Consider the following 26,709-nt stretch of genomic DNA (forward strand, 5'->3'; position numbering starts at 1 on the left):
ACCTGATCATTCTAGTCCTCATTGGTCTCCTTCTTTGACCACTTCCAGGGCTTGGTCAGGTTGTAGGAGCAGCAGCAGGAGACCCAGGTTTGATCCCTGGGTCAGGAAGTTTCCCTGGAGAATAAAATGGAAACCCACTCCAGTATTCTTGGCTGGAGAATTCTGTGGACAGAGGAGCCTGGTGGGCTATAGTCTATGGAGTCGCCAAAGAGTTGAACACGACTGAGTGACTAACACTTTGATATTTTCACATTATTACATTCACTGTTTTATGGGTTGTGGCTCCTCAACTGAGAAGTTCTATGAGGAAAGGACCATCTTCTTCCTCTTTTGCCCCTAGCATAGTACTGAGCATATGACTTGCGATGGATTTGCTAAGAGGAAAGAGAGCCACAGTTATGTAAAGCTTTTGGCAAGCACTCAAAGTGTAGTCCTGCCTAGGGAGGCAGGAGAAATGACTGACCTTACAACTTACTCAACCCAAGCTCATTTATCCAATAAATCTCCAGTTAGCCCAAGTGAAAATTGAATCTCTTTTTATGAAATTGAGATATTTTTGGTAACTCCTTCATGGCAACTGAAACTGGAAGCAGTTGTTTAAAAGCAGTTTGTCAGTGTTCAAGACATCTACCATTTTACCTAAGACTCTTGATTTCTATTTCCAAAAAGCAGCAAAATTACACCTCAGACGCCATCTTTGCTGAACCCAGAGATCTTGAGGGAAGTGGTATGTGAGCTATTTCATTTTTTTAACATCATAAAAATCTACCAAAATTTTCAAAGTTTTCAAAATCAAAGGAAACAAGAGGAAATAACAACTCTAAATATAGATCCTTACATATCAGTCAGGCTCTCTTTTTGTTTTTGCCCACATTTTCTGCAGAAACACTCCCATCTCCTGGTCATAATGGTAGGAAGGAAACATTGCTAATGCAAAACACTGCTTTAAAAAAATAAAAAATAACTCAATAATTTTTGAGATTGTATGTTCTCGCCTAAACTTCAAAATGTATTGAAACACTTGATCTTTTCATAGCTGTAGAAGAGTTTGACCACCACTAGCAATTCCTTTTCAAAAGTGAATCATTCATGTTCATGAACATGGGACTATCTTAGAGATTTTCTATCCTTGTCTACTGCTCCTCTTCTTCTCAACACCAACTGGATGCTCTCTTCTTCCAAGGAAACTTTCAGGTGGTTTTTGTTCTCTCTCCACCCCCTGTGGTCAGAATTCATCTTCACATCCTTGCTGACAATCCCAGGACTCCTAGTCCTCCTAGTCATCATGTTCCTTCTTGGCATGTCTTTTATGTCTAGAATGTTTCTTTTAGACAGAAAGCCCTCAGACAGAGGATGGGATAGCACTGACTTTCATACTGAGTTTAACAAATTAATAGTGATGATTCCTAGTTGGCCATCTGGGGTATCCTGTCAAGGTCAATAATGCCCCATCCTGTTGCTGGGCTGGAGAGTTTTTCATGTGTATATGAGTCTGGTTCTACAATAAAAATAAGAAATTCCCAGTGAAGCATTTCAGAGCAATTATTTCTTCATGGGTGGTTAAAGCCACTCTTCTTTCAGCCTTGTCCTTCTGACTGCTTCAAGGGATATACCATGACTGCTCAGAAACACATCACTGGGTATGCCCATTACTCTCATTAGAATAGACTTTGTGAACACTTAGACGCCAACGTTTGTGAAAGTTAATCTGATTTGTTAACTGACAGTATAAACAGAGGAAAAAGAAACATCAGAAAGAAGAGTGATGTTAGGCAGAGGAATCATATTCGAACACTACCTACACTGTAACTGTAAGAATTTATAAAGTCCAGGTCTCCATGGCTCAGGCAAAGTGAACATTTGATATAATTATCCAGTTGGTTTAAGCTAATTGTTGGAATGACTCCATCCACTTTTTCCTTGTCTTTGGCTATTAAAATCAGACCCACGTCTTCTGCTCCCACCAGGTAGTCCAGTCCTCTTTGGATGGGGCCAGGGAGCCAAAGTGGTATTCATGGAAAGAAGAAGGACCCTGAGCTGATTGCTTTTCATTTCCAGGTTGACCAGGCAGTAAACAGTGGTAGATCACTAAGTTTCCTTCTTCCATCCTGCTTGTTATTTTCCATTTTTGAAGGTGGTAGAACAGGACTCTATTTGGGTACTTGAATTTTTACCACTCAACTTTATGACTATGTAATTTGCACTGCCTCCCATAGGAGCAGTTATCTGTCCTCTCATGCATTACTTTAAGCAAAGAGAGAAAAAGAGGTTTAATTAAAATGCAGATTCCTTTTCTAAATAAAGATGAAATGGGAGAGGGTACTAGCATAATGATGAGAGAATCTAATCATTAGTTTAGAAGGAATGAGCTGAAGGAATCTGTCTGCAGCCATTTTTACGTTTTGGTATCTCCAGGACCCTGGCTTTAGAAATGAAATTATTTCCTTTCTATGTGTGAACATAAATTTTCTCTGTTAGGCTTCATTTTTTAAAAAATACAGGTTCTTTCTTTTGTTAAATGCATTGCACACTTGTGCGTGTGTGCTTAGTCACTCAGTTGTGTCTGACTCTTTGCGACCCCATAGACTGTAGCCTGCCAGGCTCCTCTGTCCATGGGATTCTCCAGGCAATAATACTGGAGTGGGTAGCCATGCTTTCCTCCAGGGAATCTTCCTGGCCCAAGGATCAAACCCACATCTCCTGTGTCTCCTGCATCACAGGTGGATTCTTTACCCTCTGAGCCATTGTGAAGGTTCCTTAAGTTGGGTTTTCCCCGCGTGTGGGCTACTCTTAAGAAGAAGAAAGAAGAAATGGAGGGAAAGGATAGGAAAAAGAGGGAGGGTGAATAATAGCTAACACATATAACACAGTGTGCCAGGCACTATCCTAAGCTCTTTGCATATACTAATTCATTTCATCCTCACAACCATATGGGTAGATATTATTGTCTCCATTTTATAAAGAAGGAAACTGAAGCACAGATAGGTTCATTCATGTGCTCAGTCACACAGGTGAGAAGGGGCAGAGTCAGGATTTGGACCCAGGCTATCTGACTCCAGGCTGTTTTCTTTGCCATCATTACTATGCTGCCTCTCAGGCTGAGGGTGTGAAGCAACTTCAGGGACTCGTAAGTCTGAAGCTACTGGGAGGAGCAGACTTTGTGATTTCTCTGCTCCAAAGGGCCAGATATACAAACACTTCCAGAGGAGTCATTGAGACTACCCTGGGATGTAAAGACCCCATTTCTAACCATAAACATTGATCTGTTTAACCACATCTCCATTGAAAGAGCAGAATGTAGGTCATGGGCCATGTCTAACTAAGTTTCATTATTCCCTCTTTTATGATGCCTTCCTGCAAACATATGCACATTCTCACAATGCATTTTAAAAAAAAAACCAGACATTTCTGACTTTTCTGGATAATACTTTTGTACTCCCCTTCTGATTTGGCTTGCCACTGGTGGCAGGAGTTCCCTCCTTGTCTGTGTCTTAGTATTTCTTGAACAGGTATTTTGTTTAAAGTGCTAAGAGCTTAAAATTGACAGCTCAAACAATTAAGTGCTTTATTTGACAGCAAGGTATTTTCTTAAAAAAAAAAAAAAAAAGACTGTCCAAGAGTAATGGATAAAGAAGATGTGGTACATATACAGTGGAATATTACTCAGCCATTACAAAGAATGAAATAATGCCATTTGATGCAACATCGATGGACTTAAAGAGATTGTCATACTGAGTGAAGTAAGTCAAAGAAAGACAGATATATGACATCCCTCATATGTGGAATCTAAAAAGAAATGATACAAATGAACTCATTTACAAAACAGAAACAGACTCATATACTTAGAAAATGAGCTTATGCTTCCCAGTGGGGGAGGGTAGGGGGAAGGGATGGTTAGGGAGTTTAGGATGGGCATGTGCACACTGCTATACTTAAAATGGATAACCAACAAGGACCTACTCTATAGCACAGGGAACTCTGCTCAATGTTATGTCTCAGCCTGGATGGGAATGGGATTTGGGGGAGAATGGATATATGTATATGTATGGCTGAGCCCCTTCACTGTTCACCTGAAACTATCACACCATTGTTTGTTAATTACAAAATAAGAATTTTTTAATAAATGATTGTCCACCTTATGAGATACTAGAGCACACTTGCTCCCTCGCCGACAAATTTGTAGAATTAGATATTTGACTGTAGCTCCCCACGCCCCCAAGTCATCTGCTTCCTTTCTCTTTTTCATCTCCAGCTTGGGTGTTAAGCCCTGGCTATAAAGTGGCCCACTAGGGAACCTGGTACATAGTTACCTGGAGAGTTCATGATCAGTTTTTTTCCTCTATTCACTCCCACTTTTCCTCAAAACCCCTTACTTATTTGCCTTGATTCTGCTGATTTCAACGTGTTCCTCAGAAAATACAGAGATCAGTTTTCCTTGTCATGGAGATCACTTCCCCTTGTCTTGGAAATTCATTTACAATTTCTATTTGCCTTATGATTAGAGTAACCATGGAATTTATCATCCAAACCAAGACAACTTTTGAAAGTGAAAGAAGCAATCTTAACAATTATGCCTGCCAGCAAAACAGATATAAAACTGAGCTGTCCCAGATAAATGAGAATCTATGGGCACCCTATTTATGATGACTGTGGTTCAGAAGTGGCCACATGCTGGCGTAGTTTTGCTGTCTGAGGTTTATCTTCACGGGTATCTCATAATCTCATTGTACACTTAGTCCTTTTGAGAAGACAAGGTTTACTTCTGTGACCTGCTCTGGCCAATCAGAGATTAATAGGAGCAATGGGAGTTATAAACAGTCTGAATTTTAGCCTAGCTCTTGACCATTTTTCAAATGCTTGTTCTCCATTTCTCTCATTACCAGAAAGCCAAGCCATTCCATCTCCATAGGGTACCACTCAGAGTATAATTGAGGTTTGAATAAACAACACATGTGGCTTTTAAGGTTAAATGAATATTGTTTGACATACAGTACACTAGAGTTGTTTTTCATTTTGGTTTTAAAAATTGGTTAAAATTACATCTTGGTGCTTCTCGGAATTAACTAGGATCCATCTGTCTCCATTAGAATCACTGTTTTTTTTTTTTTTAAAGCCTTGGCTGAAAAAGAAGCTTTCTCTCACTCAAGATAATCTGTTTGGTGAATTAAGGAAAAAGGCAAAGAAATAGGTTTTTGGAGGCTTTGGTGCCTACTTTTTTCTGTTACGTCCTTGTCTCTTAGATACATCTAAGGTGAAATATTTAAGATTGTAAATGGACAAACCTATTTTCAGCTCTCTAGATAGACCCCACCCCAGTCTAAAACACCACTTATGTGAACATCTAAGAAGATAATTCAAATTTAACTATTTAGCTATGTTTCATATATAGAATAATTAAAATGTTGAAACCTTTAGGGGCTACTTATAGAACATTCTGGGCTTCCCAAGTAGCTCAGTGGTAAAGAATCCGCCTGCCAAGTAGGAGATGAGGGTTGATTCCTGGGTTAGGAAGATCGCTTGGAGAAAGGGATGGCAACCCACTCCAGTATTCTTGACCTGGAGAATCCCATGGACAGAGGAGCCTGGTGGGCTTCAGTCCATGGGGTTGCAAAAGAGTCGGACATGACTGAGCAACTAAACAGCAACAACAGTAGAGCATTCTAGCTTAGAGAATGCCATTTTGAAGATTTTGAAAGCTCATAGGCAACAAAAATACCAGTAGTTTGTAGTTCCTACTTGAGAATACAGACATGCACACACACACACACACACACACACACACACACACACACACACACACAAGTAATGCCTCCAGTAGTTTTAAATGAAGTGAAGTCATTCAAATTTAGGTACACATAACTGTCTGCAAATGCTTAGGTGGTTATGCCACATTTATCTGAACTTGTATTACAGCGTAAATAGTCTGCATGATAATTGACTTGTCTCATTACTTTGCCATCTTGCCTCTCTGCTTATTTAACAGGGACTGTATGCTTCTGTATTGCTTTAAGATTCTGTCTGGGCTATTAAGTATCTAAAGACACTTTTTAAAAGCCTTTTTAAGACTCTAGGGTCTAAATGTAATAACTTGAACTTCTTAGAAGGTCATACTGAATAAACATTTCATGTCAATACCAATCATTAAATCTACGTTTAAAAAGGGCATATGATGAGGAGAGCTACTCTCTCATTTTCCTTTTGTAATTTGTTCTCTTGGCTGCTGCAGTTTGGCTTGAAACCACCTACTATAGCATTTACATTTTGTTTTGCCATTTTGCTGGCAAATCTTCCCTGGTTTCAAATCTTCTCTCTGGTCCCATATTTTCATTTGGCTCAGGACATAACTTTGACCCACCACTGCCAGCTAAAATGTAACAAGTAAATCCAAGTGCATCCCCACTCAGTCACTGTCAAGAGCAGTGTCAGACCCCAGGTCTCCTGACTTTCAACCCTAGAGTCATTTTATACTTTCTCCTTTGCCTTCCTCTTCCATTATCAAATCTTCCCTCAGGGTCTTATCATTTACATGTTATCTGCAGTAGTATGATTCACCCCTTCTTTGCTGTTTTCTCAATTCTCATGGCCTATTACGTATTACTACAACAGCCTCCTGGTTGGCCTCCCAGATTCTAATTGCTTCCCAACCAGTCAACACCACCTTGCCGGGATAAGCTTCCACAAATATTACATTTACCATAGGCACCTCTACATAAAAATTGATAACACGATCAAATGTGAATTCTTTAGTCTCTTTTTGAAGTTTCACGAGAATTATTTACAACCCTGTTATCTCAACAACCCATCCCCCTCTCTCCCTCCTTTTCTTTCTCTCCACCAGCCCCATTTCTCTTGTTTCATTTCTGAAGCTTCCACTCAAGCCACACCTTGCTTGCTGTGTCCACTATGTGACTTTCTATTTCCAAAACTCCAATCCTTTGCAAATGCCAGGTCCCTTCTGCCCATGTGACTGTTTATAACCTGCAGTTGTTGTGTTTAGTTGCTCAGTCATGTCTGACTCTTTTGTGACCCCATGGACTGTAGCCTGCCAGACTCCTCTGTCCATGGGGTTTCCCAGCTAAGAATACTGGAGTGAGTTGCCCTTTCCTTCTCCAGGGGATCTTCCTGACCCACGGATCGATGCATTGCAGGCGGATTCTTTACTTCTAAGCCACCAGGGAAGCCCTTATACCCTGCAGTATCTACTTCTAAAAACATGACTTAACAATTCTTTGGGGATGATTTCCATGATTACATCTGACTGTTCACTCCACATAGTTGATATCTCCTAAGCATATATATTCCATTTGCCTTTCCAGTTGTTACTCTGTGTGTTTAGGCTCATCTGATTTCCATATTGGTTACCTGTCACCTCCAAACAGGTTGTAAATGTCTTGAGGGAAGGGTCTAGCCCTGATTTCCCTTCTCCTTCTGACTTAGTATCAAGTTCGCTACCCAAGAAACATTTGAAATATGTTAACTGACTTTGGGGAGTTACTTTTTTCTTTTTTAAAAATGTTATTGAAGTACAGTTTATTTACAATGTTGTGTTAATTTCTGCTATACAGCAAAGTGATTCAGTTATAGTCGTGAATCAGATGGTAAAGAATCCACCTGCAGTGCAGGAGACCTGGATTCAATCCCTGGGTTTGGAAGATCCACTGGAAGAGGAACCCATTCCAGTATTCTTGTCTGGAGAATCCCATGGGCAGAGGAGTCTGGCAGGCTACAGTCCATAGAGGAGCAAAGAGTCGGACATGACTGAGCAACTAAGCACAGCACATATTCCTTTTCACATTCTTTTCATGGTTTATCTTAGGGTATTGGATATAGTACCCCATGTTATACAGTAGAACTTCGTTGTTTATCCATCCTATATATACTGTTTGTATCTGCTAATCTCAAAATCCCAATCTCTCTGTCCCCTAGCCCCCTCTGCTTTGGCAACCACAAGTCTGTTCCCTGTCTGTGAATCTATTTCTGTTTCATAAAAATGTTCATTTGTGTTGCATTTTAGATTCCACATGACAGTGATATCGTATGGTAACTGTCTTCCTCTTTCTGACTTATTTTGCTTAGTGTGATAATCTCTAGGTCCATCCATGTTACCACAAATGGCATGAGTTCATTCTTATTTTATGACTGAGTAGTATTCCATTGCATATACGTACCTCATCTTCTTTATCCATTCATCTGTCGATGGACATTTAGGTTGTTTCCATGTCTTGACTGTTGTAAATAGTGCTGCTATGAACATAGGGTTTCATGTATCTTCTCAAATTATAGCTTTATCTTGGTAAATGCCCAGGAGTGAGATTGCTGGATCATATGGTGACTATATTTTTAGTTTTTTGAGGAACCTCCATACTGGTTTTTATAGTGGCTGCACCAATTTACATTCCCATCAACTGGATAAAAGGGTTCCCTTTTCTCCACATCCTCTCCAGCACTTAATATTTGTAGACTTTTTAATGATGGCCATTGTGACTTGGGCATTATTTTTTGATATAAACAAAGGTGAAAGCATCTTCACTTTTACAAGGTTAGCTATGGTTTCCAAAGAGTCTGCATGTGGTCTTTGTCTGCCATCTTTACTCAGACATGGAATAACCAGGAAGAGGTAAGTATGCTATTGGATAAACACTTAATTCTGTATGTTTTACTGAAGTTCAATTCAGTGCATAAATTGAGCATCTGATGTGTACCAGATCAATGACCCCCACCCCAGAGCTTCTGACTTACTAGGCATGGGTGGGATCCAAAATATTGCATTTCTAACAAGTTCCCAATTTATGCTGATGTTGCTGATCTGGAGACCACACTTTGAGAACCAGTGATGTAGGCAACACAGAGGGAGGTCTAAGACATGGTCTCTTTAGGGATTTGCATTCTCTTTAGGGAAACGAGGCAGGCTCAGGAAACATTTAACAGCAGAAAATATTGTAAAGTGTTTTAGTATTCATTCATTCAAGAAATTGAGTAAGTACTAACTACATGCCCAGCCCTGGTCTAGGTGCTGGAGTTGGTTACATCAGGGAACATGATTGACAAAAACCCTTGTTCTCATAGGAGAATTTTAGTGGGAGAAAGCAGACAAGAAATAAAATACATATACCACAAGATACTCTTGAGTCTTAGAATGAAAAATCAAAGATGGGGGTAAGAAGTATCAGAGGGTATTTGAAATTTTAGATAGGTGGTCAGAGAAGATCTCCTAATGCCATCATTTGATGAGTATTTATTGAGTGACTATTATGTATCAGGTACTGTTATAGATCATGGTGATACACCCATGAATAACACAAATAATAAACAGGACAGGTCCTTATAGAATGAATACACTTATTTGGGAGCAGGGAAATCTGGGATTCGGGGTGTTAGTTCTTGTCGACTGATTATGTGAGTGAATGGCTCCTTGCCCTCTCTGAGCCTTGGTTTATCCACCTGTTAAATGGAACTGTTGGACAAAATTTCAAAATAGATGAAGTCCTATACATCTCTAAGGTTAAGTCCTTTATTGTGCAGTCGCTAAGTCATGTCCGACTCTTTGCGACCCCATGAACTACAGCATGCCAGACTTCCCTGTCCTCCACTATCTCCTGGAGTTTGCTCAAGTTCATGTCCATTGAGTTGGTAATGCTGTCTAACCTGTGTCACCCTCTACTCCTTTTGCCATCAATCTTTCCCAGGATCAAGGTCTTTTCCAATTAGTCGGCCCTTCACATCAGGTGGCCAAAGTAGTGGAGCTTCAGCTTTAGCATCAGTCTTTCCAGTGAATATGCAGGGTTGACTAACTTTAGGATTGACTGATTTGGATCTCCTTGCAATCCAAGGGACTCTCAAGAGGCTTCTCCAGCATCGCAATTCGAAAATACCAATTCTTTGGCACTCAGTCTTCTTTATTGTCCAACTCTCACATCTCTACATAACTACTAGAAAAACCACAGTTTTGACTATAAGGACCTAAGTCCTTTAGGCAGTAAGAAATATGTAAGAGTACTTGAAGAAGGCTTTGCAGAAGAGGAAAAACTGAATGTTTTTCATAGTCATACAGGAGTTCTGAGGTGTGGGAGATGGGAAGGTAATTTCAGAAGAAGAATATGAGCAGAACCATGGAGGCAAGAATGGGAGCCACAGGTTCACTGAAGAGTAAGAAGGTCAAAGGGATTTCGTTGTAGAGTAGATAAGATAGTTAGATAGGAGGTAGGTGCTCAGTAAAGATGAGGTGGGGGTGATTATAGAGAGTCTTACATGGGAACCTACTGAGGATATTTTTTTGATCAGAAAATGATACCATTATATAGTCAAAGTGGTGTTTTAGGAAGATAAGCCTAGAAATCACAGTTAAGTCTTCAACATTCATAATTTTTTTCCAAGAGATGATCTTTGAATCATGGAAGGTTAAAGCCATGCTTTGTTTTATGTTGCTGCTTAATGATAATATTGGTATCAAATGAATTTTGAGGTCTTTTTCCAGCCCTAAACCAGTAAAAATACTTGAACCAGTAACATGTTACTCATTAGAGTTAGGTTTTGAAAGCTTGGGAGATTAATTAGAATAGAAAATTTTTAATGTTTATATACTTTTGTATTCCTTGTTATCCCATGAGATATATGATTGAATAGATTTTGGGTTTATTTTCAGCCAGGTACACACACACACACTCTTTCTCTCTCTCTCTCTCTCTCTCTCTCTCTCTCTCTCACACACACACACACACACACACACACACACACACACACACAAATAGTACTCATTTAGAGTGATGCAAATATCTCTAAGACTAAGCTCTTCCCATCTGCTTACTTGGACATAAATAACACAAGGCAATATTTTTGGAGATTATTCTCTTATTTTTTATATTTAATTAGCTGAGGAATATCCGTATCTGTTGTGCATTTGCCTTTCTCAAGGCTGAAAGTAGAATCTTTATCCTAAAAGTAATTAGTCTAGAATGAACTAAAATGATAGGGGTTCACTGTTCAAAACTTGGGCCGTGGAGACCCAGAGAAAGGTGTCTCAGGCAAAAATAGAAGATATGGATTGTGTAAACACTCTGACCACAACAAGTTTTACGTTAACTTTCAGATCAAGTTATACCTTCTCAGAGACATAATGGTGAATTTAACAAATCATGACAGACCAAATTCACAAAACTCTCATTCTTTAAGAGTAGTTTAAACATAAGTTGAATATGGCCTGTAAAATACTTAACTGTCTTCGGAATAAAATAAGCAGAAGTGACAATGATGGCTATATTACAGTGGAAAGTGATGATTTTCCCTTTCATTTTCCAAATTCTGTGTAATATTGCTGGATGGTCTATTTTAGAAAGTGGCAACTTTCTTTGAAGTTGTCTTGAAAAGTGAGGCACACCCGGGCAGAAGTCTTTCAGCGTTGCTGTTTGAAGAACAGCCATGATGGCTACAATGTCTAAAGAACTTTGGGATCATAGAACCCAAAGGGTTACTGGGTCACAAGGATAATATTTTTCCCTTCTATGTATATATGATTCTTTATTTCTTTTTAATAAACAGGGGATGGAGAATTGTCGTGGGAACATTCTGATGGTGATATCTTCAGGCAACCTGCCAACAGAGAAGCAGTAAGTGTGACTAGCTCAAACAATTCAAGACTTCACAGCATCAGGCCAGACTGCCCTCCCTCCATGGCTACTGTCCCAGCAATTCCATAAAAGGGCCTATCTCCAACACCATTTTTCATCCCTGTCCTCGGAAATTTGAATGCCATCATCACCAACCTGGAACCATTTAAGTGCATTGTGTAATTGGTAACCAAGGCCAGGACATGAATACAAAGAAATCATAGCCCAGCCCTTAGGCACCCTTCATCTAAATTAGAAGTCATCCTTTCGGGATGACTTGCCAAATCTTCTGTAAGGAAGGCAAATCACTACCCCTAGCTTAACAGTGAGGACCTTCTGTGGGATTGCAAGGTAGGTCAGCCCATCCTTTGGGCATAGGTACCTTGGACATGTTCATATAAACCCTTCCCTAAGTCGTAGGCTCTCAGTCATAAAGCTGGAAGAGAGGGAGGATAGCAGCCAGATTCCCTTCCTCTACCTGCAGCATCTTCTGATTTCCCCTCTTGGTGCTAATCTCAGAATAACTCTTAGGAGTGGTCATCTCTCTCTATGTATAGTCGTAGCATCTCTTATTCCTTTTTATTTTGAAATAATTAACAAGAAAGAAACCCTCCAATAAATATATGTTTAAGTACGGTGACACTCCAATTCTCTAAAAATCAGAAAAGGAGATGGTCCAGTTCAAATGATCTATCATATTTTGAGACTTTATATATAGAGTCCATATGGGATTGTATGAAATCATGAGTGTGCAACTTTTTTAAATGGTAAAACATTATAGAATTTAAAGAATCTTTAATTTAGTAAAAAAAAAAATGTCCAAAAAGTACAAAATGAACAAAGGCATTCATTGCACATAAATGGCTATTCATCATACCCTTGTACAATAGAAGTGTGTGTACTCAGTCGCTTCAGTTGTATCTGACTCTTTGCGGCCCCATGGACTGTAGCCCACCAGGCTCCTCTGTTCATGGGATTTCCCAGGAAAGAATACTAGAGTGGGTTGCCATATCCTCCTCCAGGGGATCTTCCTGACCCAGGGATCAAACCCACATCTCTTGTGTCTTCTGCATTGGCAGGCGGATTCTTTACTGCTAGCACCACCTGGGAAGCCCACAATAGAAGTAAACAGAGCAGTCAATGTAGAATTATTTTCATAAAAGCAAGACAAAAGGAGACAACCTACAGGCTATCTCTAGAGTCTTGGTTAAATAAACCCAACCTATGGGACATCATACAATTGTTAAAAAGAATGTGGTACTGAACATCAAAATGCAGTAAAGTGGAGGGAGCGCCAAGATATAGTCTGTAAACAAACAACATGCAGGATACAATGTATACTGTCATTTACTTCTGTAAAAGTTGTCTGTGCATATATGTAAATGCATATTAAAAGATCTAGAAGGTGTTAAGACTGATACTCTCAAAGGGGTGCAAGTGGGCAGGAGGAAAGTTACGTGCGTGCTCTATGCTCAGTCATTTCAGTTGTGTCCAGCTCTTTGAGACCCCATGGACTATAGCCTGTCAGGCTCCTCTGTCCTTGGGATTCTCGAGGCAAGGATACTGGAGTGGGCTGCCATGCCCTCCTCCAGGGGCTTTTTCCAATGCAGGGATTGAACCAGTGCCTTTTAGGTCTCCTTCATTGGCAGGTGGGTTCTTTAACACTAGCGCCACCTTTGTGTTGTATCTTCTGTATTGTTTGATATATTTCAATGAGCATGAATTAGTTTTGTAATAAATTTAAATGATTTTGAAAACTTTAGGAATTAGTTCTCAACAGACATTGGATATAAGGTAAGGAATTATAGGTCAGGCCCAAGAATCGTGAGGGTATGGAAAAGGTGTTGATCCAGGACCTAATAAAATAATGAGTACCAACATCTCAGTATGGCTAAGGCCATCATATGTGCCACTTCTGACTTCATGTCCCCAGCTTGCCAACGCCCTCAGCAGTGAGATTAAAGGATTTGCATTTGTTTTATTGCCTACTCATATTCTTCTCAAGACATTCCTGTTTCCAAATGAGTAGAGAAGGATTTGTGGGTGGGGTGGAGAATAATACTCTGGATGTCTCAAAAAAAAAAAAAAAAACAAAACCAAAAAACAGCACTCCTGCAAGAGAGAGTGGGCTTTCCAGTTATAGATCCCAAGGAAGGATTTTCTCCATCCAGTGCTATACCAGCTTTATACTAAGTGAGATTCCTTCCAGATCCTGATAGGAGAGGATATCAGTCTCCCTGTTCTGTGTTATGAACTTCACCTTTTTCTCAGCCCCAATTTTTTTTTTTATCATGGTATGAAATTGAGAGTGGCTAAGAAGGCAATGGCACCCCACTTCAGTACTCTTGCCTGGAAAATCCCATGGACAGAGGAGCCTGGTAGGCTGCAGTCCATGGGGTCGCGAAGAGTCGGACATGGCTGTGCGACTTCACTTTCACTTTTCACTTTCATGCATTGGAGAAGGAAATGGCAACCTACTCCAGTGTTCTTGCCTGGAAAATCCCAGGGATGGGGTCACACAGAGTCGGACACGACTGAAGTGACTTAGCAGTTAGCAAGTTAGTCACTGCCATCCAGATGCCATTCTAAGCCAAATTTAGGTCTCAGTCACCTTAAGCTGGGTGCCTTAGCCCCCAGCACTAAGCACTGTGGCCCACTCGATGGTCTTGCTGGTAATGCCATTAATTTTCATTTCTTCTTGACTTCATCACAGGCTAACCCCATCTCCATCATTGTATTTCAGCCTCATTTCATTGTTCTTCTTAAACTGCTAGTCACAGGACTGGACTTAATCCGATACTTTCCATAGCAAAAAAGGTCAGATATAGAAGGCAGGACCTTGAAAGAGGTATAAATTTTCAAAGGAGGTCAAGACCTATCTTTAGAAACAAATATTTGGGCCTGGTAGGCCAGAATGTCCAGATGGTTCCACTTTATTATAAATAAATATTTTCCTTTGTTCTACAAGGGATAGATACTGTGGGATATGATTTAAATAATAAATAGCATCTGTAGTAACAGAAAAGTATGTACCTGGCACATAGTAGGCACCCAATAAATATGTGTTGAATGAATGGGCATGGAAGGTAGAGTGAAATGTATGTGTGTATGTTGTAAAGGTGGAGGGCGGACCATTCCTTAATGTTGATTCATAGGAGCTTGTCCCAAATCAGAGAGAAATTCTTCAAACTTATTAGAAGGTAAGAGAATCCCTTCTGAATACCCTTTGCAGGCCCATGGGAGGGAAAGAAGTTCAACCCTAACAACACATTTCCTTCTTTGTGGTTTTTTTTTTTTTTGGCATTGCACCATGTGGCTTGTAGGATCTTAGTTCTCTGTCAAGGCATGGAACCCATGCCCCTTGCATTGGAAGCTTGGAGTCCTAACCACTGGACTGTCAGGGAAGTCCCAACAACACATTTCTGATTCAGTAGATGGTGCTCTTTAGTAGACTGTTCCTATTCCCAGGAAACCATCACAACCTTGGGTCAACAGAAACAGAGCTGATTGGTTTATTTTGCCAAGGGGACTGAAAACCCTCAGTTTACCAAGTTTTACAAAATGTACAAGTAGGAGAACCTGCGATTCAGTGATGACTCCTTTGTAAAAACTTAAAATGGTTTCCGTTTGATTTCCAGCTCATAACTATATAAACTGGTCCTTGTTCCATCGGGGGAAATGTGTGTGTGTGGAGGGGGGCGGTATGTGAAGTAGCCATAGTGTGGAAAGCCAAAACATGAAAGCAAGCATAATTTTGTTTTGGACAACAGCCAAACTCTGATTTTGCCCCCAATAGATTACTCAGAGATTTATCATCACCAGTTCTTACCAAAAGTGAGAGAATTTGGCATACAAACAACGTGAAGCATGTAAAAATCCGTGTCTCATTCACATTGTAAGAACAGTGCTCTGGATAGGCAATTGGCCTAAGTGTCTCCCAGACGGGGATAGTACTAGGTTACTCGTGACTAAGATGTCACGTCTCATGGCTATGTGGATTAGAATATGTTCAGAAACATTTTTCAAATTAAACTTTTTCTTCTATGATTAAACTTTTTCTTCTGTGTAGGCTCACTTGCAACCGTAAGAGATAACACAAGAGAGGTGGTGTGTACACTTTACCCAGTTTCCCCAATGATGCATGCACTGTGTGCATGCGTCCTCAGTCATGTCTGATTCTTTGTGGTTCCATGGACTTTAGCCTGCCAGGCTCCTCTGTCCATGGAATTTCCCAGGCAAGAATACCCTAAGAGTGGGTTGCCATTTCCTGCATGTTCATGCTAAGTTGCTTCAGTCGTGCCCAATTCTTTGTAACCCCGTGGATTATAGCCCGCTAGGCTCCTCTGTCCATGGGATTCGCTAGGCAGAAATACTGGAGTGGGTTGCCATGTCCTCCTCCAGGGGATCTTCCCGACCCAGGGATCGAACCTGCAGGCGGATTCTTTAGCACACACAGTGAGTGCGCTTGCAAAACTGTAGCACAGACACAGAAACACGAAGGCACTTCCAAGGCCATTTCTACACTTTCATGTTTTCCTGTCTCTGCCAAAAAAAGCCCATATATCTTAGACATTGGAACAAGTCAAGAAGAAATTCCCGGGTAGCTTCTACCATGGCGGGGGATTTTCTAACACCCGGAAAGAACTGTGTAACAGCCAGCTCAGAAGCCCAAGATATTTGTCAGTCCTGCAAGTCAGTAAATCAAATAATACCAAAATATTGAGCAGAAGAAAACAAAGCCTCGCTATGTGTGATCGTTTCTACCTAACTGGTTTTGACCTGCTTCCTCACGCAGTCTATTATTCAAGGCTGGTTTTAAAGATAAGCTCCAATTTCACTTACAACTCCAAGGTGTTAATGCCTCTTTCTCCTTCCTGGTAAGTTCCGAGGTCAGACAGGCCTCTGGTAAGCCTCTTTCGTTTGTTCAGGGAACAACTCTTAAAGAGCCATTACTCCTAAATCAAAATCACACATCACCACCCCTACCCTGGGGCCAAAACAGGAGATCCTTTGTGTCAGTGATTCTCAACCTGGGCTTCACATTACGGTTCCCTGAGGAGTGTCTAAAAATCTCAGGCCTTAGTCCAGACCAATTCAATCGGAATCCCTTGGGGGTGGGATCAGTATTTTTACAGCTCCCCAGGTGAATCTCTGTGCAGCCAAAGTGGAGACCAGTGGTGTGTGTGGTTGTGAATGCTGTAGCAGACTTCTATATAGGAGAGAATTTTTCTTTGCAGCAGCTTTTAAGCAAATATTTGTGGACTCCTGAGCTTAACCAGATATGATCTCCCTCACGTCCTCCTCCTGTTAGCCTTCCTCTCTCCTGCCCTGCTCTCTCACTCTTCTGCCATCTCCCAAAACTCGGCCTTCACTCTCGCCCCAAATTAAGTCCCTCTTCTTCTTGGCCTCAGTTTCTCTGTCTGTATAACAAGTCTTAAATGAGATGAGGTTTGGAGAGGGCTGGGCTGGCCTCTGATCAAAACCCCTGAGGTTTGTGTGTGTGTGTGTTGTGAATCATTTTTCTACCCTTATCATATGTCCAGGCTCTGAGTCCCTGGTACCGAGCTTTTCATTTTGTGTTTGCCCGCATGAATCAGAGAACTCCTTGTACTTGCAGCTTATCCTGGGTCAGCAATCTTCTTTTTCAAATTCTAGCCCCGTTGAACCCCCTCCTTTCAGCATCAGTAGGACACCCACCAGCCAAACTGTCCTCTCTTTGGCAACTGTATTCCTTTGGCAAAACTTTACCAAACTCTAGAAAGGACAGAACAGTCTGTAATGGCCTTTGTGGAATGTGAGTTGATTGTGGCAGAAAAAGACATATGAGCCATTGTGGGAATGAAAAATATTTGCACTGAGAATACTGTCTGTGTGCATGATAATAAATTGATGCAAATTCTTATTGTGTGAGTTTTTATAGCAGTGTACCAGCATGGGCTCTTCTTGGATATAGGATTAATGTTCTCTTTCTCCTACTCCAGCTCCTGTTCACTCTCTCCTTCTTTCACCAAGGCCTTTCCACCCCCTAACCAGGAGAGTAATAATAATTCCCATGTATCTATGGAGCATAACTATAAGAAATGTTTTATGGGATGGTGGGGTCAGGGGACCCCATAACTGCCATCTCAATGTCCCCTGCTATTTCTGTCATTTAATTGCCTGGTTCTTTCAGGGGATCCCCCTTCTCTTACCCCTGACAATTACCCCTAAAACACACTATTGTTTGGTTTTAAGCCTTAAGGTTGCAATCTCTGTCCATTCCATTCTCCTCTACCCCTATTCTACTTTATCTCCTGGATGAGGGGTGCATAGCAGAATATGGACTCATTGTGTGTCTTGAACCCTTGCTGAAAGAACAATGATGGAGTCATCTGTACTACAAGACTCTAAACTTTTGTGAGGGACCGCGGCTTTCCTTGATCCATTCAACAAGGCTTTGATGAGCACCTTCTAGAGGCTGGAGACTATTTTAAGGCACTGGACATACAGCAGTGGATACAGCAAAGTCTTCGCCTTTGGAACTGACATTCTAGTATCATCCTACATAATCAATGCTTCTGTCCATAAAACGTCTGGGGTATCTGTGACCTCATCTCATTGCCTGCATCTTCCTGCGTGTCAGTACCTCTTATCCAGATGAGAGTTGCCTCCTGCCTCTTCCTCCTATCCAGTTCACCCTACATATTATCAGGACTCAGTGTTTTGAAACACAGTTTTTATTTTTTCCCCCCATACTTAAAAAAAATCCCTGAAAGACTTCTACACCCTCACCCCTATTGCCTACCAAAGAAAGTCCTTGCCCCTTAGCCTGTCATTTCAAGTCCTCCGTGATCTGGCTCTAACCCACTTTTGGAATGTTATCCTCCAGCTGTTCCCTTTTATGGATTCTATGTTCTCTGCTACACCTTCTCAACTTGGAAATCTCTGCCTGAAATATTCTTCACCAAGTCTGCCTGTAAAAAGTCTACTTACCCTTCATGGCCCAGGTCACAGACTCTCCCCGACTACAAGCTCTCTATCTTGGTCTTAATTTGCACAGCATTTTATCCTTCTCCTTTGGCTTCTATCACACTCTGCCTTGTGTTGCATGCAACAATCTAACTTCTTAAACCCAAAGGTGAGATTCTTGGGAACAGGAAAGATACTTTACCCTGGGGGATTATTTTCTCCCTGGAGGCTAGTCTGTGAATCTAATCTAGTCTCCTACCAGGAGAGAGAGACATCTCAGCCTGCTACCAGTGCTGTTTGTCCTACACATCCCAATGTCTCTATTGGGTTTGAGTGGACATGGAGTTAAGATCAGAGCTCATCACCAAAACTCATCAAACAGCCTCTAAGGTAGCTAGATCCGTCTCGGTCTCCTCATGGGCAGAATCGGAGGGAGCTGAGTTTGTCCTTTTGTCATTTCACAGAGGCATTCTTACCACCGCTCACACTATGATCCTCCACCGAGCCGACAGGCTGGAGGTCTGCCCCGCTTTCCTGGGGCCAGAAGTCACCGGGGAGCACTCATGGATTCACAGCAAGCCTCGGGGACCATTGTACAGATCGTCATCAATAACAAACACAAGCATGGACAAGGTAAGGGACAGGCTTCTTTGGTACCACACCCAGTCGGGGCCTCAGCGGCCCCAGTCTTTGGAGGGCTGGAGCTGGGAAAGGACCCTTTATCCCGTGCATATCAGACATTCCCACATGGATCACTTAGCATCCAGTCTACCATGCTAGTGTGGACAAGCAGCTCTAGGGGACTGTCAGTCCAAAGGCCATAGTTTATATTTCAGGCATATCTGCCCTTACTTATGGACAAATGGTGAGAAAGCAGTGAATCTAATGCACTATCCAGCATTTTATCCCTTGCCCCTGGGGGTTGAAAGTCGTTTGGGAAAGTTCACTGGGGCTTTAACAAGATGAAAGGTGGTTTGTTTTCCATCCAGACACCCAGTATTCAAAGGTACTCAGCTCTAAACGCTTCTAAATTTCTCATCGGAATCTTAGAAATAGCAATTCTTATCCCTCATTGCCCCAACTTCTCCTGGGACTCTTGTTGAAGGTACTTATTCCGGGCTCCACACGCAGGGATTCTAATTCATAGGAGGAGATTATGCTTAGAAATGAATAATCCAGTGAGAAATCCAGAAACCTCCTGGCTGAGCCACAGGCAAACTGATTAGGTTAGTACCACTGTGTAGCCCACTCAGATGACCAGCTGACTAAAGCAGGCACCCACACGAATCCACAGCCCCATTCCCTCCTGCACATAGTTCTCCACCGAGACCCTGCACTGCACTTCCCTACCCCACCAGTAGTGGGGTGGGGGGAGAAATTCAATCAAACAATTGACTACTTCTTACTTTTCTAGGCATCCTGTCAACCAGCTCATCAGAGCACTAGCTCAGCTGGTTCCTTATTATGAAACCACAAACATGTTTTCTTTCCTTTAAAAGAAAAACAAATCAAAGGCAGTTCTCTGAATGGGTTAAAAGTAATAAATTATTAAACCAAATGATTGAATAACATGGGTGAAAAACAATCCGTTAAAAGAACCCCTACTATAAATCTCAACAAAGCTAGTCAGGCCAAAGCTAGTTGATCACATCTGTTACTAGTTAGATGTAAATTTCAGATTACAGATTTAAAAAAAATTTAATTGGTTTTGAAACTAAGAGGCTTAAAAGAAGAACATTCAAAATAAAACTCTTAATAAAAAATGGTGATGTATTAGCAGAATTGGAAATATTTACTATTGATCTGGGTTTGATTTGAAATTTATTATTTTGAAATTCCAAGGCATTCTGATATGAGTTTATGAAAGGAGGAGGAGGAGTTTAGGTAAAAGATGCAGTTTGATTTTCAACCCTAAATTGACTTGAATAGATTCCATTTGCTCTGAAAGAATTTCAAAGTCTTAAAAAGCAGGAGGGGAAATGGACTTTGAAAAATCCTAAATCCCATAATTTCCACAGACCTCTTCATTTTCAGGGCAGAGGCTCATCCTTTCATTTCTCCATGTCCTACAAAAGCCCCAGCTGGCTTACATTTATTTGTTACCCCCATTGATTTGGACTCAGTCATTCTCTCCTGACCTTTTTCTATTATAGTTCATTGGAGAGTCACTTGTCCCCACCTCCAACTCCCAACGCCCCAGCTGGATGACTCAAAACCATCTTGAGAATTTGTTGGTGAGGAGAAGGCTGCGTTTTACCCTAGAGAATCGATCTCACTGTATTGCCCTTCAGAGTGTAGGCTCTCACCTAGTCTGGGTGATTCCCCTAGTCCAAATGTTTAGGGGAGAGGTAACCTGGCTCTCCATCACTGTGGGTTCTGCCTGCTGTGCTCCTATCCCTCCTGCTGACAGCATACTCCTCTGAGATACATCTCCTCTGTCCCTTGCTAGACCCCAAGAGGAGAAACAATAAGACCCCATCATTCTTGAGTCCAGCTTAAATTTTCCTGAAGCAGAGTCTGCACCCACGTGATCACCTTGTCCAGAAGGGAATGCCACTGTCTGGCGAGGAGAGAGAAGAGGGATGGACGGGAGAGAGAACAACACATCTGGTCCATCTTGTCCTGTGATTCCATCCTCATTTTATCTCTCTGTAATTCTGTTCTTCTCTGGTTTAGGTTCTTTGAAATCTTTACATAGATTGACCTGTTAGAATGCCTAGTACTCGAGCAGCTCTTGCAGAGGATAGGAAAAGGCAGCCAACATCATCCATATTTCCTAATGTGACCCAGTGGACTTGATGAGAAAGAAATAGCCCAGTGAGTCATCCTTCTGAGGCCATTGTCTTGCAGCCAAATCAGTCAGTTCCTAGAAACGCCCCAAGTGGGGCTCCTTCTCCCACCCTCGCCCCGCCTTAAGTGATAGGACCCACCCTAGAGATGTTGTTGATTTCAATGCCTACAGGTCTCCCCGGGTATGATGAGGTGATGGGAATAATGAGAAACACACCCAGTCCCCGTCATGGCTGGAAATCTCCAGAATGTCTCAGCACTTTCCAAAAGGAGAGAACTCATTCTCAGACCTCCCTGTTTGCAGCATGGGCAGGTCTTACACCGGAGCCTAGCTCTGTGCCTTACCTTAGGAGTCAGATATGTTTTGGTTGGTTTGCACTGAAGGTTGTTCCTCTGACCCTTTCCCTTCATAGGCCCCACGGCCTACAGCCCAAATGCTTGTTCTTGCAAGCCCCAGCCCCCCCCCCCCGAAAAACCATGGAGCTGGTGCCTTCTCTTCCACTCAATAAATGTGAGACCACCAAAGGGTAGCTGGAGAGCAGGCAGTGGTTCACTCTAGCCAAATCTCTACAGTCGCTATGAAGAGATGGGATATTACCAAAAGATTAGAGGCAAAAAAGGCTGCCTTCCACCATTTACCCAGGAGGGGTGGGTCCTTTCCCTTTCAATCTTGTCTCAGCAACTTCTTTCCCATGTTAGAGAGTAAGCTAGCACTATTAATCTTCATACCCACCTGTGTTACTAGATCAGATTCTCACAGCATTTGACCTTCTGAAGGGATTTGCTCCAGGATCTGGAAAAACTCAGAACTTCGAGAAGAGCAGTAGTGTTTGCTTCTAGCCTCCCTGGGCAGCAAACCTTCCTGGGAGATTTTCATGCCTAGAAGCACATCCACTTGGGCCATCCCAATCCTCTAGGAACTGCAGGTCTGAATGCAGCATTCTAGCAGAAGTTCCTTATCAGACACCCAGGACACATAGAACTCTACTTTCATGCATCCATTCATTCCTCCATTTAGAAGATATTTATTGATGGCCTACTATGTGTCAGGCCCTTGTGGGCATCCAGAGGCCTGTTGGAGATCTGGAATAATTGCTGACAGTGGAACAAGGCCCACACTCTTTTTGGTTACAGAAGCTGCTCTGTGAACCTATCTCTATGGCCACAACAAGAATGAAGGATGCTTGATGTCTTAAGGGGTTCAGGGCTTGGGCTCTGAGTACAGGGGCCCATTTCAGCTCCCTAGCCTTTAATTTCCAGTCCTGCGTTCTCTTCCAGTGTGTGTTTCCAATGGAAAGACCTATTCCCATGGCGAGTCCTGGCACCCAAACCTCCGGGCATTTGGCATTGTGGAGTGTGTGCTGTGCACTTGTAATGTCACCAAGCAAGAGTGCAAGAAAATCCACTGCCCCAATCGATACCCCTGCAAGTATCCTCAAAAAATAGATGGAAAGTGCTGCAAGGTGTGTCCAGGTAAAAAGGCAAAAGGTGCGTTGGTTGGAAGCCCTGCCTTTGGTTGACCAAGATTCCCCACATAGTCATCCTCAATGTTCTTTGAGCATCAGAAACCTGCCATGTATTTGTAACAGTGATAGTTCTACTAATAACTAATAAGGAGCTATATTCGCTCCCCTTTTGAAGGGCTGATAAGGTGGTTGCTTGGAAGACATTGACTTACCAGAAATTGGCTGGGGATTTGCTTGTGTCTACCACACCTCTGAACCCATGTAGCCGTAAAGACCGAACTTAAACCTTGCTTTTCTAAATCCTAGAGAAGTTAGGTTGTTGTGATTATTAGGAAGGACAATAGCCTCCTTCGCTAATATCACCATTTAACTTGTCAAAGCATAATTACTTCCATTTTCTCTTGCAGACAGGATTAGAAATGGGTGAGGTACAGTGAAAGAAATGGTTACATAAATTATGGTACATCTGCACTGTGGTGTATTATACAGCCATTAAAAATCACCATAGAACAGGATTTAATGACACAGAAATACACTTGCAATACATCTATTAAGTACAAAGAACAAGCTACAAAACAATCTGTAGTTATGATGCCACTATTTGTGTTTATGGATAGCATTGATAATATGCTTAGACCAAAAAAAAAAAAAAACTGGAAGGACATATGGCAGAATGTAGCAGTGGCCATCTTAGGGTGACTGGATGATGGGGAATTCTTATTTTATTCTTTTTGTTAATCTGCATTTTCTAAATTTTCAACAGTAAATGTGTATGACTTTTCTAACTAGAAAAAGAAATAAAGGCTTTTATTTTTAAAAACTGCTCTCAGAATCCCAATTGGCAATATCTTAGAGTCTCATTGACTAAACCTGTTTCTCTGGAAGAGTGGCTTTTCCCACTTTCCCACACTGCTCAGACATGTAGAAATGGCAGACTTACTGGCCAACATGGAGGAGAGAGTGTCTTGTCCCATTCTGTCACCTGCCCTCAGTGGGCCACACATGGGTGTCTGTGAATTGTAAGTTTCCTCTGATACTCATGTTTCCCTCCAAGAGTCGCTAGCCACGGAGGTGACTTCAGAGCCTCAAGGGGCGTGCACTTGTTCATGCGGCATGCAATTTGGAAACACATATTCTGTGCCTACTATGTGCAAGACACGGTTCCAGGCACTGAGAATAGGGAGATAAAGCAGACAGACACAGGCTGCTTGCCAGCAATGCTCCTTACATCCTGGCAGGAGAAGAAAGACAATGAACACAAAACTATAAGGTAATTTTCTGTGGTGCTGAGTACTGGGAAGAAAAAAGAAAAACACAGAGATCAGGTAAATGGGACAGGCAGGGTGGAGCATTTTCAAAAAACTGCTAAGGGCCAGCTTCTATGAAGAATGATGTTGAGTAGAGTCCTGAATGATGTGAAGGGGTGATAAAGGGAAGTTCATGACATCCTCGGCCTCTTAAACAATGACATAGAACTCAGAAGAAAAGGAATAAAGGAGTGGGCAGGGAAGAGATTGACAGAAGAAAGAAGAGTAAATTCAGTTATTCATGCTGAAAATGGAAAAGAGAGAAAAGTTGCAAATGATTCAGTCAAAAATTTTCTTAGAACAAATGATTGCAGGGCCCTCCAGTAACAAAGCAAGGTCAAAATATAGGATGTGAGTTTCACCTCTCTCTCGTCTTTGCTCTGGTGGAAGTCGGCCTTTATGTATCAGTGGCCATCTTCGGAGTTGTGTTGGATTTCTACTGCCTGAAGTTTCCCCAATTCACTCTCAACCCCACCATACCACCCCAATACCTGGAATTCCCATAATGACACATTCCTTTTGGGTTACAGCAGGAAAAGCTTAAGACTTAAAGCTTGTTTCTCAGGCTGGGATAATACTGATACATCTGCATCAGTCATCCCCACTTCCGTAAGGAATGGTTTCTCAGTTTCTTAGTTCTGGAGAGCTCAGGACATGAACATTCTCATGGAAAGTGGTAATGGCCAGAAATGACTTCAGGCGTGTCATGCTTCCCTGGAAGAAAATGAAAATAGGTGAACACGCAGTGATCAGGAAGCCCCTTGAAGTGAAGGGTGTGGAATGAAGAGGTTGCCTGGCAGGTAGTTCAAAAGACACACTCTGTTTATTTACTCTTAATATTTTCACGTGCCAGCCTGGGTGAGTCACTAATGGATTTTGTTGTTTGTCGATCCCTTGTAGTGAGTAAATTAAGCTCTTGGAGGGGAGGGGTTGTGGGACAGGATGACTTTTCAGGACACTGGGAGAAATTTTTAGCATATTATAGGTACTTGCAGTCCCTTCATGGATTTCTTATGGCAGTTATAGCTATAGCTGGTGAGCAAGATTTAACACATGAACCAGGCTCTCATTCTAAAGCTGGTAATTAATACACAGAGGTTCCTGTATACTCCGTGACCTCTTCCCCCCTCCACTCATTTGGAAAGTGCTAGCACACATCCCTTAATTACCTAGCATTTCACCAAAAAAGACCAGCCCACCAAGTAATTAAATTACTGAAAAGAAAGACAAAAGGGGAAAGCAAGCTTGACTCTAGGGTAATCTGCAAATTGTGTAATACAACCTGGAGTCACCCAGAGAAGACTAGGATTTTGTCCTTATAGTGCCCAAATGGTGGTGGGAATGGGAGAGGTAATCAGGTCAGCAAGAGACATGCAATAGCAATTTGATTACAAACTCTAGTCCAGATGCGTCTGATGGGGTAAGAGTGAATCCCCCTAATTAGAGTCACGGGTCCAAAGCACTCAACACCCAATACTTTCATCAGATGTTCTTACAGATGGCTTCTGCACATATTCAAAATCTGTCAGGGTGTCCTCAGCTTTTCTTTGTTGTTCCTGATTTGAGCGTTACGCTTTAAATACACAGCCGAAGAGGGTGTTCATTACGAGGCCAATAAGAACTTAACTCACTGATAACCAACCAAGGGCAAATTCTTTTGGTAGGGGGCTGAGGAAAGAGGATAGTAGAGCAGAAGGAGTAAGGGGACTGGCATCCCTATGCCTGGAAGTTGAAATCCAACAATTTAGTTTATACTTTAAATGATCCATAGTTGAGGGATTTGACCAAATTTTTTGTGTCTTCCAACTGTTCATTTGGCATAGTGTACATATGACTAATCTGACATCTAGGTTTTGGCACGGGTGTTGATCTGGTATTAGCATTCCCCTTGAAAACAAATCAAAGAGCATTCAGAAATGTCAGGCCAATTTGGATAGATCCTTTGGGCAAATATATGCACATAAATGAGTGTCATAAATGTTTTCTAAGTATACCTAAATGATGTCAGGGAAGTTAACCGAGGCCTTTCATCAGCCCATTCCTTGGGTTTCTGTTGGCCAACCATGATCCTGACCCAGCATGGAAAATCCTCTGTTCCCTTAAGTGCCCAGCACCTTTGTATCTGGTCACATTCTTCCTCTTCGTGAAGCTCCACTTTTCAAGTTTGGGGCTGGTGTTCTGTCATCACGTGGACTTAAAGGTCATGTGCTCTTTTGTGATCTGGTGACTGTTACAGGGGCAGTGAAATGTTGGTGGGATTTCTATCTCTGTAGGAATGTCCTTGTAGATTGTCCACTTTTGATGCTTGTGCAGTTCTGTGAATGCTGAGATTACATAGATTCAGAGGTTTGCTTTGACTTTTGGAAAACCATGACAAGTCTCTACTCGCTTCCTGATTCCAGAAGAACTTCCGGGCCAAAGCTTTGACAGCAAAGGTTACTTTTGTGGAGAAGAAACAATGCCCGTGTATGAGTCTGTGTTCATGGAGGATGGGGAGACCACCAGAAAAATAGCACTGGAGACAGAGAGACCGCCTCAGGTAGAGGTCCACGTTTGGACCATTCGAAAAGGTGAGCCAGACGACATTAATCTCTT

General features: G+C 41.8%; 1 protein-coding gene across 8 annotated transcripts in view; it reads left to right on the plus strand.

The window, feature by feature from the left end:
- CHRDL1 (chordin like 1) overlaps positions 1–26,709 on the plus strand; it is a 125,576-nt gene that overhangs the window by 90,417 nt on the left and 8,450 nt on the right. For 4 of the 8 annotated variants that reach the window (XM_065916144.1, XM_065916146.1, XM_065916145.1 and 1 more), the window contains exons 7-10: positions 11,536–11,603; positions 19,016–19,184; positions 22,620–22,829; positions 26,517–26,684. In XM_065916144.1, the coding sequence (XP_065772216.1) occupies positions 11,536–11,603; positions 19,016–19,184; positions 22,620–22,829; positions 26,517–26,684 (615 nt within the window). The remainder of the gene's footprint in view (positions 1–11,535; positions 11,604–19,015; positions 19,185–22,619; positions 22,830–26,516; positions 26,685–26,709) is intronic. The other 4 variants (XM_065916148.1, XM_065916149.1, XM_065916150.1 and 1 more) reach the window with 2 other exon arrangements.

Source organism: Muntiacus reevesi, chromosome X, assembly GCF_963930625.1.
Source record: "Muntiacus reevesi chromosome X, mMunRee1.1, whole genome shotgun sequence".
In the NCBI taxonomy this organism is placed as follows: Eukaryota; Metazoa; Chordata; class Mammalia; order Artiodactyla; family Cervidae; genus Muntiacus; species Muntiacus reevesi.